We start from the raw sequence: 18,413 nt of genomic DNA, 5'->3' as shown, positions 1-18,413 counted from the left end.
CCTACGTCAGGAAGATCTCCTGGAGAAGGAAATAGCAACCCACTCTGAGTGTTCCTGCCTTGGGAGTCCCACGGACAGAGAAGCCTGGCGGGCTGCAGTCCACGGGGCTGTAAAGAGTCAGACATGACCGAGCACGCACGCAGTTATGTGCTACAACATGAAGAAACTTGGAAACAGGCTAAGGGAAAGAAGTCAGACACAGAAGGCCAACTCTTTATGTTTCCAACTATATGAAACGTCCAGAACAAGCAAACCCACAATGACAGAAAGTGGTTATTACCAGGGGTTGAGAGGAGTGGGGAATGTGGTGTAACTGCTGATGGGTATAGGGTTTCTTTCTGGGGGGTGATAAAAGTGTTCTAAATTTAGACCGTAATGGTGGGTGTACAAACCTCTGAATATACTAAAAACCATTTGAATTGTCTTCCTTAAAAGAGTGAATTTTATAGTATGCGAGCTAAGCGGCTTCCTTCATCATATCTAACTCTTGGCGACCCCATGGACTGTAGCCCACCAGGCTCCTCTGTCCGTGGGATTCTCCAGGCAAGAATACTAGGGTGGTTGCCATGTCCTCCTCCAGGGGATCTTCCCAACCTAGGGATCCGAACTCACATCTCTCATGTCTCCTGCATTGCCAGGCGGGTTCTTTACCACTAGCGCCACCTGGGCATATGAGTTATATCTCAATAAAGCTGGTGGCTGCTTTTTTTTTTTCCCCAAGCAAGCCCAGGTTAAGCTGCCTGGTTGTATGTTCTTGAGTAGAAAATTTTCTTGGAATATGTCTCGAGTCATGGTGTAAATCCCCTAAATCCTCTGTATTATAGATTTTATTTTCCAAGTCAAAAACCAGAAACTGTCTCCACTACAACTAAAATCACCAGAAAACTAAAATCAGCACCGCTGACCCCCTTGGTTTCTACTCAGAGATTAGATGGACGCCCTCCTGTGGACCTCTGTCTCCTAAGGTTTAGTGTTGGTGTCCATTGTCGCTTCCATCACTTAGCCCCTCCGGGTCTTAGTTCCTCGATTACAAAATAAAGCCGTCAAGCCAAATCTAATCACCCCTTCCAGTCCCTTCCTTGCTGCCATGGACCTCAATGCCTTAAAACCCGGATGCAGCCAATATCAGGAATCTCCAGACCTCAGCCGAAGACCCACCTGCACTGATCACGCCCTCATGGCCCAGGGTCACCAGCACAGAAGAGGGGAACCTAAGGTGTGAGTGTCCATGGGAGGCAGGGAAATTGGAAGCCCCTCTATAGAGGAAACACATGCTGACCTTGGGAACTATTGCCAAGGACACAGCCCCAGTGCTTCTGTGAGGGGTGCCACCTGGGAAATGTCTCACTGGAGCCACGGGGAAGAGTCTGAGTGCCAGGATCATGCCTGCCCTGGAGACAGGAAACAGCCCACTGCCCGTGGCTCGGCCTGCTCTGGGCTGTGGAGGGTCCTCTCGAGAGTTTCTTTAGCCTCGGCTTCGGGAAGACTTCTGGGGTGGTCCCGCCTGAACCTTCACGCCTTGTGAGCAACATGCCAAGAGTGGAGACAAAAGGCGCTAGGAAGTTTCTGGGAATGCTTCTTCGTTTAAACTTGAAAAAGAAAAGAAAACCAAACCAAACCACAACTGTCATTCCCCTCCCCTGCTCCACACCCCGCCCATCCCAGGCTCCGCCAAAGGTCTTTTCATTCAAGTACAGCCAATAGCCCCCACCCACATCGGTGGCGCCTCTGGCTACTGAGAAGACCCTGGACAGAGGGCTTGGGGGCAGGTGCCAAGAGAAAACAAACACTGGTCCCGCTGCCCCCAACAGCTCAGTGGTCTCTCCCTATGTGGCACCCAACTCAACACGGCACGCTGCCTGTGCAGAGAGAAAGTGGGGAAGGACAGGCCAGGGACGGGACACTCGAAGTCCATCACTCAATGTCACAAAGCTAACAGAGAGAGAGGGCGAAGCCCACCCAGGCTGGCCTGGAGCACAACCTGGCAAGTGCGGACAGCCGTCCAGAAAGCCATCGTGTTTAAAAAAAAAAAAGAGGGCGGGGCGGAGGAAAATATACATACATGCATGTCAGAACAGGCAGAGAACAGCGGAGACCATTTTGAAATGTACAAAAATCCTGAAGCACTATGTGTGTACCAGCAACTACCAGCACTGGAGGTCAAATACACTTGGAGAACAAACTCACAGAAAAAGAGATGAGATCTGTGGTTACCAGGCGCAATCAGGAGGCGGAGCTGGAGGAAGGTGGTCAAAGGTACAAACTTGCAGTTGTAAGGTAAGTACTACAGACGTCATGTACACCATGACAAATGTGATTAACATGCTACACGTTACATATGAGTTGAGAGTGAATCCTAAGGGTTTTCACCACAAGGAAAACAATTTTTTTGTTTTATTTTGTATCTATGAGACTATGGATATTCACTAAACTTATTCTGATTATCATGTCATGATATATTTAAGTCAAACCGTTATGCTGTATACCTTCAACTTATACAAAGTTGTATGTCAATTAGATCTCAATAAAACATGGGGGCGGGGAGGAAGAAGTAGCAAATAGTTTTAAAAATTTAATTAGGGACCTCCCTGGTGGTCCAGTGGCTAAGACTCCAAGTTCCCAATGTAGGGGGCTTGGGTTCAATCCCTGGTCAGGGAACTAGATCACACATGCCGCAACTAAGACCCCATGTAGCCAAATAAATAAATACTGAAAAAAGAAAAAAAAATGAATTAATTCCGTCTTGCTGCAGAACCATCACAGAGAAATTTTAAGTGGGTTGTTAATATATGCCTAGTCTTGGTAAATATATATGCTTAGAACAGACTATATCTGGTCACAGTGATGGTCTCTGGGGAGAAGAAATGTTAGGAAGGAAACAAACATTTCACGACATCCTCTTTAAGCCTTTTGAATGTTGTTCCATCTGCATATATTATCTATTTAAACACACACACAAGAGCATTAAGATTTCAATTTAAAGGGCAGACAAGCTAATTAGCAACATCCCCCCTCGGACCTGCAATCATATTTACTGTGTGGGCTCCCAAACATGACCAGGAAACTGAAGCGGAGCTAAACGACTCCCCGGTAGCGGCAGCTGCTAGCCAGTGCTATGCTGAGTGGTGCTCAGGGTGATCTCGTCCAGCCCCAGAAACCGTCCAAGATTCTGTCTACGGAGCGAGCTGTGGACACGGAGCCATCACAGGTCTCCATGCCGACTCCAAGACCCAGGGAGCGCTTCCTGCACCCCCGCCTTACTCACTGCCCCCTCGTCCAGCCCTCTGCCTGGGGAAAATGCTCGCCGTGAGCTGAAGGCACGACAGACCGGCCTGCCCGGCCCGCAGAGCTCAGGGCCAACTCCTGGCACAAGAAGGGCTTATTTCTTGGCAACCGGGGCACAGTCAGCTGACTTGAGCTCTAGTCCTCGAGATGCTGCCAACTAGCTGGGTACTCCTGCCTAAGTCACAAAAGGCTTCAGCATCATGCTGGGAAACAGGCATTCTAAGATGGAAGTGTAAGTGGAGACCACTTGGGGGGAGGACAGTGTAGTAAAATGAATCAAGTCTTAAAAAGGTATTCCTACCCCTGGACCAGTAATTTCGTTTAGGAATTTAACCTAAGAAACTTATAGAGGTAGACAAAGATAGAGAAAAAGTACAAGATGTTAGTCCCAGCATTTAAAACTGAAAACATGGCAACAATTTAGCTGAAGAGGCTGATCAGAGAAACAGGTTCATCCACTGGATGGAATTATGGACACTAAGAATCACTCTATCAAAAACTTTTTGTGAAATGAAAATGTTACCAAAAAGAAACATATCTGCCTCTGAACACCCAACTTGGGAGAATATGAAGGCCCCAAGGTATGGGCAACAATTCTAATAAAGAGAATGCAGAAAAAGCATGGGGAATAGCATCTCAAGAGTAGTTTATGGGATGAGCTGATCAACAGTGGAGAGGACCCTGAAGGGCTGAACAAGCCCCTGTGAGGTGCCCACAGCACACCAGCGTGGATTCCACAGAAGGTTCGGAACTGGGACCCCAAGGCTGAAGCAAGGTAAAAGTGGCAAAAGTTTGTCACTGGCGGTGTTTCTAAAATACAATCTAGGGACTGTCTTGGTGGCTCAGTGGAGCAGAATCCACCTGCCAATGCTGGGGACACGGGTTCGGTCTCTGGTGCAGAAGATCCCACGTGCCGTGAGGCAGCAAAACCTGTGCGCCCCAGGTACCGAGTCCATGCACCCAGAGCCCAGCGCTCTGCATCGAGAAGCCCCACCCAGCCGCGAGAGGAGCCCCTCGCCGCAACTGGAGAAAAGCCAACAGACCCGGGTCAGCGAAAAATTAAATAAATAAATAAATTTAAAAAATTCACTTCATAAAATACAACCTGAGAGTAAGTCTTTAGGTTCGAGCCCAAGAGAATCAGTGTACATCAGAGCAGGTGGGGTCACCTGCCCAGCAACAAATGTGACCGGGTTTCCATGCAGACACTGCCTGTCTTGGGAATGGTGTGTTCCAGAACATTGACCAGCAAAGAGAAGACGATTCTCTGGGTTTAAAGCTTCCACTGTTCTGTGGAAATACACAAGTACTGCAGACTTGAATTCCCCTGGACACATGCAAATGGTCCATTTACATGGTCCATTTTAAGTTTGCTAAATGGTGTGGGGCCGGGATTAACACAGTGTGTACTTTTGTAAACAAATATTGATACGCTCATAGAAGACTAGAATAACCATCCACTGCAATGATAAGCAGCAGTTATACTTCAGTGGTGGAATTATAGGTGATTATTTTTAAACCAATTTTTTGTATGTTCTTGCAACTGTGTACTAAGTATGTATAAGTAACTCAAAATAACTTGAGCAATCAGGAAAAAACAAAACAAAACTATCCATCTAAGACAAATAAGAGAACAACCCCACCGATTTTTCTTCAGTGATGATCAGAGAGACTGACCAGAGGCCTCTGAGCCTGCACCTTCTCCGCATGCCTGACCTGGATGCCACACTCCCACGCCCTTGCCTTTACCTGTCCACCCGCCGCCGCCCTCTGCTCTCCTCTGGCGCCCTCCACGGTTACGTGTGGCTTCCAACTGTCTCTTTCTAGAGAGCTTGACCCCTTCTCTCCGGCATCAAAAGCTGTTGAGCAAAATTCTTCAGTACAATGACTCTTAGGGCAAAGGATGAAGTGTGGATTAGATAAAGAGCAAGAGCAATTACAACAGTTTTCCCAACATTCAAAAGGCAATTATGCTAAGTGCAATGTAGAGTTGTAGGTTTGGATCCTAGAACAAAAGGAGGACAGGAGTGGAAAACTAATCCAAACAGAAGTGTGCACTTCAGTTAATGGTGTGGAACCAGGACTAACTTCTTGCTTTTGACAAATGTACCAATTACATAAGATGTCAACCTTAGGGGAAGCTAGAAGGGTATATACCATGATCCTTGCAACTTTCCTATAAACCTCAGGAGAGTTTATTTTTTAAATGTAGACATGAAATAGGACAATGTTAAGAATAAAAGAAGATGGGGACAGACTGAATACGCATTTCCACGGCAGGTATCTCTCTGCATGTGGACACTTCCAGGCACCCAAGACACAGGACAACCAAGACTGAAAGTCCTCACCCTCACTCCCTGGTGCCATTACGGGAGAGGCATCACCTGCTTGAGCACTTGGGAAACCCAGGTCTCTGCCACTTTAGGGAAAGAGAAAGATGACACATTCAAAGCTCACGTCATGACACTGCCTGGCACACAGCCGGCAATCCATGGATACGGGCCGGACACAAGACAGCAATTTCAGCCCTTTTCCTCTTAGACTGGTTGCATTCTACTCACAACAACTGTCATATATTTTCACCCTTAAAAGAAATTAAATCCAATGACACGTCTTAGCGACAGCCGAGTATTAACACTGGTCAGTAGGCCAGAGGGAGTTGTGTGCACTTAGTCACTCAGTCAGATCTGACTCTTTGAGACCCAGGGACTGCAGCCCGCCAGGCTCTTCTGTCCATGTGATTCTCCAGGCAAGAATACCGCAGTGGGTTGCCATTCCCTTCTCCAGGGGATCTTCCGAATGCAGGGATCAAACCCAGGTCTCCTGCAGTAGCTGGGGGATTCTTTACTGTCTGAGCTACCAGGGAAGCCCAGGCAAAAGGGTAGAGGGGAAGAAGATAGGTTTTTCTGCTACTAGGACCTGAAAGCACTGCTTGCTTATCGAGGGCAACTCAATGTCCCTTCCGTCCTGTGGCCCATCTTTTGCCAATCTCTGGCATTAACACTGTTACTAGAAGACTAAGCAGAGGGAACACAAGAATCCTAAATCAGATATATATACACTTAAAACTTGGGGTGCGGGGTAGATTAAAAAACTGAATCTACTACAACAGGCTTTTAAGCACCTATGCTCCTGCTGCTGCTAAGTTGCCTCATCAGCCCAACTCAAAGGGTAGTTAGTTCCAACCAGCAGACTCTGCGTCACAGGGAGGACACTCCACCTGCAGGTCGTCGGGCCCGCCCACCCCGGTCTGACTGTGTCAGGAGAACCTGCGTTAACAGGAGCCAGCTGATCCCACGCCGGCGGCTTTCGCAGGTATGACTGGGGATCATGTACCATGCTCTCCCTGCTCCCCCCAGCCCCACAGGTAAACAGGGTGGTTAGATCCATTTTTAATTGAAGGAGTTACTCCAACGTGTGAGTCATTCGGAATGTAAGCTTTCACAGAAAGCCCTGTTTCTCAAGAAGCACCCCACCCGGGGAGAGAAACTGAGTGCGTCGTCTGAGTGCCACAGGGTGTGAGACGCAGGCAACAGCGCAGGTGACCGGGGTCCAACTGAGGGGCCAGAAGGCTGTGTGCGAGGAGGTGAGGAGCCCTGAAGACAGCGAAGGCAGGGCTGGAGGCTGCGGGTGGAGAGGTCAGCCTACACGCTGGGCTGGAAAGTCGTCCGGCGGCCAGGAGGCGCGTCCGGGCTGGGGCAGTCAGGGCACGAACCAGTGCAGGCCAGGGGACATGCAGGGCAGGCAAGGGGCATTCCCAGCAAAGATCCGGCGGCAGACGAGAATGGGGGCCTGGCGCCAAAGGCACCGGCAACAAAAGCAAACAGAACAGGCGAGTCGGACTTCAGAGAAAGTAAAACAAGTTTTATGCATCAAAAGACTGCCGAGAGAGTAAAATGCAACGCCCACGAAGAGAGAAAATACCTGCAATCAAGTATCTGATGAAGGATTAATGTCCAGAATATAGAGTGGTGGTTTAGTCGCTAAGTCGTGTCCGACTCTTTGCGACTCCGTGGACTGTAGCCTGCCAGGCTCCTCTGTCCATGGAATTCTCCAGGCAAGAATACTGGAGTGGGTTGCCATTTCCCTCTCCAGGGGATCTTCCTGACCCAGGAATTGAACCCTGGTCTCCGAAATTGCAGGCAGATTCTTCACTGACTGAGCTACCAGGGAACCCCTAAAATTCAGCAACAACAGAAAACAATTCAAGTCGAAGATGGGCAGATGACCTGAATAAATGTTTCTTCAAAGAAGACACACAAGTGATCAATTAGCACATGAAAAGATGCCCAACACCGCTAATCTTATCGTTAGAGAAATGCAAATCATAACTACAATGAGGTATCACCTCACACTCAGCACGATGGCTACTATCAAAAAAAAAATACAAATCACAAGTGTAGGGTGTGGAGAAATTGGAACCCTTGTGCCCTGTTGGTGGGAATGTAAAATGGTATCGCTGCAATGGAAAAACAGTTTGGCAGCTCCTCAAAAAAGTAAAAATAGAATTACCATATGATCCAGCAATCCCACTTCTGGGTATATACCCAAAAGAACTGAAAAATGGGATCTCAAAGAGATATCGGTACATTCATTTTCCCAGCAGCATTATTTATAACAGGGAAAAGGGTCAGAATGGCAGCCCCCAAAAGGAGAATTTTAGATGATCCCAAATGTTCTGATGTTTAGAAGATGTACACTTGAGTACCTGGAGGTGAGCGTCGTGGAGTCTGCTCCTGACTCACCAGGGGCTCTGGAGGAATCGTATTTACATACTCTTACAGACACAGATAAAGCAAACTTGGCATGAGGTTAACTGCTGACTCACGGTGGTGGTAATTAGTAATCACTGGCCGAGTCATTCAACTCCTCTGTGTGTTTAAAACCGTCTCATAATGAAAAGTTGGGGAAAGAAATGTTTAAAATTCCAGACTTGCGGGTGGAGAGGGCAGTTAACACTTGCAAAGTCGGAGGCTCTAGATGACAGGATGGAGCCATCAAGGAAGCAGCTGGGAATGCGCGGGTAAGGACCAACATGCAGGTACCAGCAGCCCTTCCCTGGTGGCTCAGACGGTGAAGATGAATCCGCCTGCAGTGTGGGAGACCTGGGTTCGATCCCTGGTTCGGGGAGATCCACTAGAGGAGGGCATGGCAACCCACTCCAGTATTCTTGTCTGGAGAACCCCCATGGACAGAGGAGCCTGGCGGGCTACAGGCCCCAGTGTCCCAGAGTCCCAGACGACTAAGCACAGCAGGCCGGTGAGCGCTGAAGAAAAGCCCAGAGGAGAGGGGACTCTCCAAAATGTCCTAAGAGGAAAGAAGGTAAAAGAGAGAAAAATTCACTAAGCCAGGAGAGTGGAACTCAATGGAACAGAGTTTCCATTAAGAGGGTGATTGATGGACCATATTGACAAGGCTGGCGGGTCAGCAGGGCAGGCACTGAGATAAAGTTGTAAGTGCAGTGACCAGGGATTCCCTAGGCCTTTGTGACCTTTGGAAGAGCTGTTCACACCCTTCAGTGGGAGGCCAGAAGGAGAAAGGCTTTGGGGTGCTCCGGTCATGGGGAAATGGAGGCAGACACCCCTTCTCACCCGGGGGTGCTGGGTGCCCCCAAAGCATGCTGGGGGAGGGTGAGATGCTTTTTCTCCCTTGTCCTGAAGATGACATCATCAGCCTTCAGGGCCCTCAAACTCCCTCAAGTAATTAAACAGTCAGAGCTGCTTTCAGCCCGGAGTATGTCAGGTCCTGACGCTCCCGGAAGCCACACAAGAGACACAGATGTGTGTGTCTGTCTTCCTTCCCACCTGCACTTAGGGGGCCAGTAAGTATAGTCCCATGGACATGCCTGTCAAGGCAGCTCCGCCAGCCCTCATCACAGCAGCATCTCCCACAAAAAAGGATTAAAATTAAAGCTAGGAGGAAGAATCTCATCAGAGCTGCTGAGTGTGAAGGACCAGCTCTCACTTGCAGGATGCAAATGAAGAACGCTCTTCAGACTGCAGGAAATCTCTTCAGGAGCTGGGGGTTTTCATTTTATTGTTGAATAGGATTGACTGCGGTTTGTTTTTTTGTTTTTTTTTTTAAAGCACTACTCAGTATCTTAAATTTTTTTAATTGCTCAGATTGTCACAGTCAGAATGAATTTTTACCAGATATAGCTATGCTATCAATTTAAACCATAAGTGATCTGGTGTCTAGTTCCTTTCATCTTGCTGCAGAAAATAAGATGTTTCAGTCTTTCAAAATATGCAAACACACCAAAAACCCCTCAACCAGTCAACTAGATTTAACCCCCAAAGGACACGAATCCCAGGACTTACTGCTGAGCTGAACCCCTCTGAACAGCTTATCATTTGCCTCAATGTTTAAATCATAAAACCTTTTCACAATCCTGCTTCAGAAGAACACAGTGGACCTGCGGACCCAACGGACCAAGAGATCCATTCAATGCAGTCAGCCTGGGTCGAAGGACATGAAACCCTCAACCGCAGGGTGTAGCTGAAGAGCAAAACACGGGCAAATAACCTTGGAGTAGATACATTCAGAGGGTCATCCACTAACATGATTCAGTTCTATTCTGAACTACAAAAAATTTCAGTAAGCGTTTTGCTCTTCGCTGTTGGTAACCACGCGTGTCAGGTGGCTCCTAATAGAGCCCCCTGAGGCTGGCAGAAATGTCAGGGAGAGAAGCAGTTCTGAACGTGTGTTCCAGCTCAGTCAGAGTTGCCACTGTGGGCTCAGGAGCATGAAAACCTCGTTCTTCTCAGGGCTTGGCATCCAGCCCCCGGGCCCCTGGAGCCTCAGGGAGGCGCTACGGTTAAAAACACCAAACTGCTAGTCGACGTGAGTGACAGCAGTGAGTGACAGCATCGTGTAAAGTGAAAAGCACTCTGGAAACGTCCTGCTGGCCATTCCCCGCCCCTTGAGCATCTTCCCACTCCAATCTGGGCAGCAAACTCCGAAAGCTTCTTTCAATAGGAACAGGAGCACAGATTAAGTCTTCCAAAGGTTAAGGCTCTTTTAAAAGAGAACCCGCTCATCACCGAAATCACCGTAAATTCAACTCCCGTAAATTCAACTCCGGGGATGGGGAAAGCACCAGAAGACCTTTAGTGTCCTAAAGCAAAAACAGGTAGGGAGCAGAGTCAGCCTGACAGGGGAAGGGGCTGGATCCAGGAGGAGAGACTGAAAGAGTCCACCTGAACCTGACTGGTGACTCAGCAGCACTCCCAGCGGGAAGGTGATGATGGCAGCAAGTCGGGGCAGGAGGTCAAGCTGGATTTCCTGACACCGTCCTTGTCTAACACAACACAAGAAGGCCAGTTACCTGCAGGCAGGGAATCAGACTTGCATAGGTTTCTTTCACTCAACATCTAGGGGTATTCGAAGGTTCTCTAGAAATAAAGTGTCTTCTGACAGTTGTTTGGATAACGACCAAGGGGCTAGGGAATGAATGACAAATGTAGGCGGGAAGCAGCCTGTAGCGCAAACAGGGTGTTTCCCCCACACTTCTGCTCTTGGCCAAGATGGCCTCCCTTGTGGTCACTGGCCCACCTTCCCCCCATCCCAACACCCTGCCCTTTCTCCTCGCCTGTGGTTCCCTCCCACTCCACCAGGACATCCAAGTGTGAAAAGACTGGATGATTAATGCCAACCACAGGGCTAGTGAATCATGTTTGATGGGAGTACTCGATTCTAGTAATGACCTATGAAACTTCAGGTGACGGCAAACTATATTTACCTCCACTTGGATTTGGGTTCCTCCACTATTATCAGTGTGACTGGATAAGTTACACAACTATTCTGTTCCTCGGCTTCCTCCTCTAAAACAATAATAATAGTACCTAATTCCCAGGGGTGTTGTACACATAAGGGAGCAATACGCATAAAGCACTTATCGAATGCCCAGCACATAGTAACACAATAAGAACAGGCATTATGTAATCTTTACATACAAAAGCAATACTCTGCCATCCTTGTAATTCATAATCTCATTTCCTGTCTTTTGGGTATTTCAACATCTGCCCCTAGATTCTGGAAGATATATATACCTACACATACACATTCATTCCATCCCCCTGCTGGAGGCTGGTAGACTTTGCCAGGTGTTACTTTCAATGTCCATTACTGTTTTCTTATGAAGTGACAGAAAAGTGAAGATCATGAGTATTTATAGAAGAGGCTTAAAGAAGAAGTCAAAGGTGTAATCCACCAGGTCATAAGCTGCAACATCATCAAACAGGAGTTCCTACAACACTGGAAAAAACTGCACCTCTGGCTTCTCTGTGGAGAAGCATCGCCCTGTGACACATGGACGTGATCTCCTGAAGGGGCGGGGCTGGCCCTGTCTGATGGACATCAGGACAGTGTCTGCCAACAGCCAAGAGGCTGCTCCGGGCACCACCCAGCCAAGCTTCTGGTTATTCCACTTGTGCAGGCTCAGTTCAGTGGCTAGAAAGACAGACCTCGTATTTTATTGCAGACAGAGAAAAGGAGGCAGTGATGAGGCCAAGGTCATTCAGAGTAGGTGACAGCCAGCAAGAGCACCCAAGAGTTTTTACTTCCAATCACAGGACGCAAAAACATGTCCCTCATCTGGTGAAAGTGCCCTTGAGTTAGGCGGTGGGCCAGACAGAAAAACCAGGAAGACACTGAGGCCTAGGAGTAAGAAACCAGAAGCCAAGGGACAAAGATTAAAATCACAGAACAGTGGTGAGATGCCACAGCGCTGTGATCCTACCTGAATAAAATGCAATTAGATGCACTCAGTCCTGCACCTTGGTTAACCTTACATAACTTCTTCCTATTACATCACTAAGAACAATTGCTTTTAATGGGTCCAGCACTGGACCAGCGAGGCAAGCAAATCTCACATGCTATGATGCTACACCTAAATAGCTTTCCCCATGGAAATACTGGCCTGAGTAGGAGCCAAAAATAAACCCAAAAGCCAATTCCAGAGGGACCTGTCACCAGGAATGCCATACACACAAACACACACCACCTCACAAAAGGAGGGTGATCATGAACAGACAGACCGTGAAAACCGTGGCAACTAAGAGCAACAGACAACGCAAAAGAGACGGGAAAGCAAAGGAGTGGAAATAGGAAGGCCCTAAACCTGCTCAGACAACAGCAGCTGGCACGCTTCCTCACAGGGGCTGCTCTGTCCAACCATGACAGGTGGAGACCAGAATGACCCACCACGTTCAGCCAATGCTCAAGAAGGGCAAGAGGCTGTCAGCACTCGGCTTCATCCCAAAAATCTACTCAAAGGATGACCACGGATGGGAAGGGCGAAGTGTCCACACAGGAGATCCACGGCCAAATGGGACGAGTCTCAAGTGGATAAATCAGCTATCACACTCAAGGGGTCAGGAGCTCAAGGAAAGGAAGGAGCACAGATTGCATGCCTCTTTTAAGTCCTAAAGAAGCTTTTAACTTTGGCTGCTTGAAGCCTCAGGAGTCAGACCATAAATCCTGCAGTTTCCAGGAAGAACGACTTATTTTTCTGTTGATAACTTTCATGGTAGTGGCCAGGAGGGGATAGGACTTGTTGACCAGCCTCTTCATCTCTTTCTCAATTTGCTCGTTAAAAACTTAAATTAAGAAACTAAGAGTACTCATTGTCTGCCATATCAACATGAAAACTACAACGCTCCACAGCCTACCAAACAATTCACATTAAAAGGACACTAAAATGGCAATAGGTGACAGCTTTAAAAAGAAAAGCTTCCCAAGACGGTCACTGCTGTATCCGATCAATAACTGGGTTCTCAAGTCTCATAACCAGATTAGTGATGGAGTAGGAATCAGAACCTAAAAGCTCAGTCTCGGTCTAATGGTCTTTACAGCACAGTCACTTCGATGGGTATATAAGGAGTGGGAAGTGAGAGGGAAACTCTTCCTAAAGCATAATGTCACACGGTCCCAGGCCCCACCCCACCACCCCAGTGGGTGCTCAGGAGCAACACCTCAGGAACAGAACGAGTGAGACAGTCCGCTGACCAGGGTCATCTGTGCCTGTGCTTCACGGTAACAGAGAGCTGCTGCTGCTGCTAAGTCGCTTCAGTCGTGTCCAACTCTGTGCGACCCCAGAGACAGCAGCCCACCAGGCTCCCCCGTCCCTGGGATCCTCCAGGCAAGAACACTGGAGTGGATTGCCATTTTCTTCTCCAATGCATGAAAGTGAAAAGTGAAAGTGAAGTCGCTCAGTCATGTCTGAGTCTTAGCGACCCCATGGACTGGAGCCCACCAGGCTCCTCCGTCCACGGGATTTTCCAGGCAAGAGTACTGGAGTGGGGTGCCATTGCCTTCTCCGAATAGAGCGCTACCTACCAGGTATAAACTCCCCTCCTCCCCGCCAATAAACCTATTCTCAAATCCTGATAGAAGCACTAGGTCCTGCCATCCATGAAAGGGCTACGCCGTGTCACCCCATCCTAGAATTCCTATGTCCCTGAGCTTTTGCCAAGCTCAGAAGCGGCAGAAACTACAATGGCAAAGAAAACATCACCACTGGAGCCACGATGGACTTCACCAAATTCAAAGCAAGTCACAAGAGGGCAGCTTCAAAATATATCCAACCTGGGACCTTAAACTTATTTTCTATTTAATTCCAAAATAGATTATTTTAAGTCAAACTTCATATAATTACACATTATGGGAGGAGACAGACTGAGCCTAACTGTAAACAAAGTTAACCACCGAAGTCAAGATGAACAGGAACAACAACTGATAAACATGGCAGCTCCCAGCAGTGAGCCGGGCCTGCCTCCCTGAGTCCCAGGGCAGGAGGCTCTGACAGAGTCCAATAAGCTCCATCCCAGAAGTCACAAACCTCTAGAGGAAATGGTCAGGGAAAACATTAAGAACCAACGGAAAGATGCTGGCAACCCGTCACCAGTGTGACAACCTTCGCTAGTGTGATAACACACAAACACAGCGTATAGAGCAAAAAATCTTGAATTCACAATACTGGTAGTAATTTTTAACCAGCATCCTGAGGCAAAAGGTCATCTATTCCACATACTTTTGCGTGAACTTATCATTTTCTCTCTGACTCAGAGAAGCTACCTCCTGATCTGTATTTTTCTGAGGGGAAGCAGGGGTCCTGTGCACGGATTTCTGTGCCCGTGGATGCGCATGTACTGGCCGGGAAAAAGACCCTGCTGGTATCAGCGGTGACTTCTACCATCAAGAAATGGATCACAGGCTCTTCTGGAGAGTGGGGACTTCTTCCCAGTCAGACGGATCATCACAGACCCCTTGTGCAGGTCGCCTTCGTCTCCCACTGGGTCAGAAACCCAGATTAACTTCTAAAGTGCCCTCCCCTGAAATCAGACCACTCAACATCCCGGGCAGCTAAAACAGTCCAGGCCTGATTCTTGCCAAGAAATGTTTTCCTGCAGGAGAGAAGGAGGAGGAGATGAAAAAGGGGTAAAAGATACAAGAGGCGTGTATGTCTGTGAATTACTGATAGGAGTTCACACTCGGGGAAAACAAGACGTGAAAAGTCACCAAACCAACCCTGGTTCAGGGTTTAAGTTTTATGATGATGAACGGGGGAGTCTGCTATGTGCTTAATGGCCTCAGGTAAGACAAATCTTTCAGGTTCCCAAATGGGTGGCTCCCCTCCATCCAGGGTTCTATAGTATTTTTTTTCCCCAAGAAGTCCAACTGTACTTAAGAGAGTCATCAATTCCAATCAGCAGCTGCCACATCCCTCCCTGCACCCCCAGTGCTATTAATATCAGGACTCCGATTGTTAATGATTTTACTCAAAGTTCCCCGCAGCAGTTAAAACCAGGTAACAAGCTAAAACACAAAGGGGCTGGTTTTCTTCACCCATAATAACGCATTCTGCAATCCAGTGAACTTCCTGGGGTTTCATGTCGGCCGAGATTTTCACCTCTATCTTTTGTTTTGGAATGCCCACAACCCCTCCCTGCACGGACCGGCACGGCCTTCCTTTCTGGATGCACAATGCAGTAGGTAGCTGCTCGGGGGTCAGCAGAACGCCGCACTGGTGTAAAGCCGAGAGCGTGCCTGCCCCAAGAGTTCCCCCACCGGACTGGGTTCACAAACAGGATCTTGAGGCCGACACCGCAGCAGCCTGGCACGGGCTTGCCAGTCTTTCGCGTGGGGGAAGCCCGGGGCCCGGTGGCCCAGGGCTGGTGCAATGACTTTGCACCGGAGCGTCCCCGCCGCGGAGGCTTGTCCTCCCACCTCGGCCCCACTGCAGTGTGGCACCACTACCCGGCAGCGCCCTGAACGCCTCCCCTCCCGGCCCAGGGCTCGAGCGGCCGACTCGGTCCCCCGCCGGCCCCCCGGCCCGGCCCCCGCCCGCCGGCCCGCCGCACCTTGGTCTCCTTCACGTGCTGCTTGACGCCCTCCGGGTACCACTGGACGCGCACGTAGCCGCGGCGCAGCGGGCTGGCCCGGCCCTCCTCGTGGCCCGCGCCCCCCGCCTCCGAGCAGCCCGAGCTCCCACGGCCCTCCTCCTCGCCCTCCGAGTCCGAGTCCTCGCCGTGGATGAGGCGCACCAGCCCGAAGTGCACCGAGCCGCGGTAACGGCCCGACACCAGGTCGTGGGAGAAGAGCAGCCGCTGCGAGCCGGCTTCGGGGCCGGAGTCCGAGGATGGCCCGGAGCCCGAGTCCGCGGCGGGTGCCGGCGCCGGGGCCGGGGCGGGGGTTGCGTCCGGGCTCGGGGGCGCGTCCGGGACCTGGGCGGGAGCCGGGGCTGCGGGCGCGGACGCTGCGGGATCCGCCATAACTGCGCTGCGCGAGTCTCGGGCGGCGGCAGCGGCGGCGGCGGCAGCGGCGGCGAAAAAGGCACGGGGAGGCGGGGCCTGCCGGCGCCGGGGGGCGAGGCCACGGCGCGCTGACGTGGCCTGCGTGCCGCCGTCGTCAGGGAACAGTGATGCGGTTGCTAGGGGCTACTGCCTGGTCGCTAGGGGACGCTGGAGATTCTGCCGCAGGCGAGGGGCGGGGTGAGAAAGGATGGCCTGCACGAGGGCGGGGCGGGGCCCGAAGGAGTAAAAGGACGGAGAGAGGAGGCAGGGGTGGGGACCCAGGAGCGGGAAGTGGAGTGCTCACCGAGGAAGAGGGGAGGGTTCGAGGTGGGACGGAGGATGGTCCGGAGACCGTCCGCAACACTTAACGAGCTCCCTGGACGTCTCCAGTCTAGTTCTAGGCACTGGGAGGGATACAGAAAGAACAAGATACAGCCTCTGTCCTCTAGGTGTTTACAATCTAGTTGGGAAGACGAAACATACACACATTAAATAGCTTAAAAGCAACTCCAAGGCAGCTTGTAATCAAGGGTAAATATAGAGTGTATCTAGAGTACTGCATTAGGGAATTCCTTGCAAAGCCTGGAAGGTCATGACCCCTTAGGGACTGGTCAAGGAATCGGTGAAGGAGTCCCAGAGAAAGATCGGAAACAAAAGCAAGTGTTAGTGGCCTCTGTGATTTGGCTTTAAACTCATTTAGATGACTTCAAAGCTCCTTGAGGCTTATGCGTGGCAAGAAGGAGAGGGGTAATTAAGAGTGTAAGCCATCGATTCCAATTTTGGGCATAGACACTTACTAACCTTATAAAGTTGGCAAGCTGATAAACTTCTTTTCACCTTAATTTTCTCATCTGTAAAATTGGGGAGGTAATAGCAGTACCTCTGTCATCTGGCAGTTGAGAGGATTAAGTGAAATAGAACAGTGCCTGGCGTGTAGTTCCCCAATAAAGGAATTTTTTAAGTATTACATTATTATAATATTTCAAACCCCCTGCCTAGACTAGCATTCTAGACTGGCAGAATTCTTAGACTTACAATCTGCTCCAGATTGCCATTTTAAAATATTAAAAGTAATTATAAAAAAAGTAATTATACTGATGTGTCTCTCCTAAGTAACTTCCAAAAGATTTAGATACATTCTCAGAGGACAGATTATTATCTGTATTATTCTCAATACTCAAGATAATACTAAAGATATGGCCCTCACCTTTCTCAGTTAAAATCATTTTTTTTCACAATTTTCTGCAAGACCATCAGTGGTAAATTAGCAAGATGAGTCAGTATTTCAGTATTAGGTTCTTCAAAAAAGGCATTGGGTAGTTTATAGGCTACCGAGGATATAGAACTACACTCATGGGAAAGTTATGAGCATTCATGAAAGGAAAAACATTTTTTTTTTATTAAAAAAAAAAAGAGCACACAAGAAGTGCAGTGGCAACCTGAGTACTTGAGATGCCCTGAGTTAAGTACTTACAGAGTATGGATATAATACTGGGCGTGGGATGGATGTCTCTGGATGTATATCTTGGAAAACTCACATACTAAGGTATAGGGAAAAAAGACTTAAGGGGAAATGAGGATATGATGGAGAGACAAAGCTTAATTCCCATATCATGGCCTTCCTATCCCAGACCACAGTGCAGAATATCCATCTGGAATTATTGCTGTTAAGGACACAGTTCCCTACTCCTTTCCCCATAAAGACTTGGGAGGCTTAGTAGCAGTGACATAGTAGCTTCTGTTCCATCTACCATGTCCCTTTAGCTCTGTCTCCTTGGCCCCTGATCACCTAACATTTGTTGATAACCTATTATTGACCCGCACTGTGGCAGACACATTCATATGATCTTATTTGTTATCACAATTCTGGATACAGGTGTAATTAACTCTGTTTTACCAGTGAGAAACAGGGCCCAAGGAATTCAGTGCCTTAAGATAATAAGGTAGTAACTGGTAGAGTCAGGTTGGAACCCAGGTTTCCTGACTCAAGTTAAGGGTCTTGTCTTTTTTTTGGCCAGGTCACCAGGCTTGTGGAATGTTAGTTCCTCAGCCAGGGATTGAACATTGGCTCTCAGCAGTGAAAGCTCAGAGTCCTAACTGCCAGGGAATTCCTTCAGGGTCTCTGTATCCATCAAGGGATGGGGGGTGAGCAAGACCTTAGAAGGGGCAGGGCAGATCTTTGTTTGATGTCAAAAATCTAAGTGAGTTTTGCACTCTACTCCAGCTTATGCCAGTGTTTGTTTTAATATAATAAGAATGTCCTTTCCTCCCTAATCGTTGAGTAAAATTAGCACTCCAGGAAGACGTGCCATGTTTATTCTGCAGCTTCTTATA

At 48.9% G+C, this 18,413-nt stretch overlaps 1 protein-coding gene across 2 annotated transcripts in view; it reads right to left on the bottom strand.

Moving 5' to 3' along the window:
- The window catches only part of UBE2O (ubiquitin conjugating enzyme E2 O), a 49,438-nt gene extending 33,311 nt beyond the window's left edge, over window positions 1-16,127 (bottom strand). Inside the window, exon 1 of one of the 2 annotated variants that reach the window (XM_043905437.1) lies at window positions 15,648-16,127. In XM_043905437.1, the coding sequence (XP_043761372.1) occupies window positions 15,648-16,058 (411 nt within the window). In that variant the 5' untranslated portion in view covers window positions 16,059-16,127. The remainder of the gene's footprint in view (window positions 1-15,647) is intronic. The other variant, XM_043905438.1, reaches the window with a different exon arrangement.
- Window positions 16,128-18,413: the final 2,286 nt, after the last annotated feature.

This window comes from Cervus elaphus, chromosome 5, assembly GCF_910594005.1.
Source record: "Cervus elaphus chromosome 5, mCerEla1.1, whole genome shotgun sequence".
NCBI lineage: Eukaryota > Metazoa > Chordata > Mammalia > Artiodactyla > Cervidae > Cervus > Cervus elaphus.
Note: the sequence above shows the minus strand (reverse complement) of the source record. Positions and strands in the feature narration are given on the sequence as shown.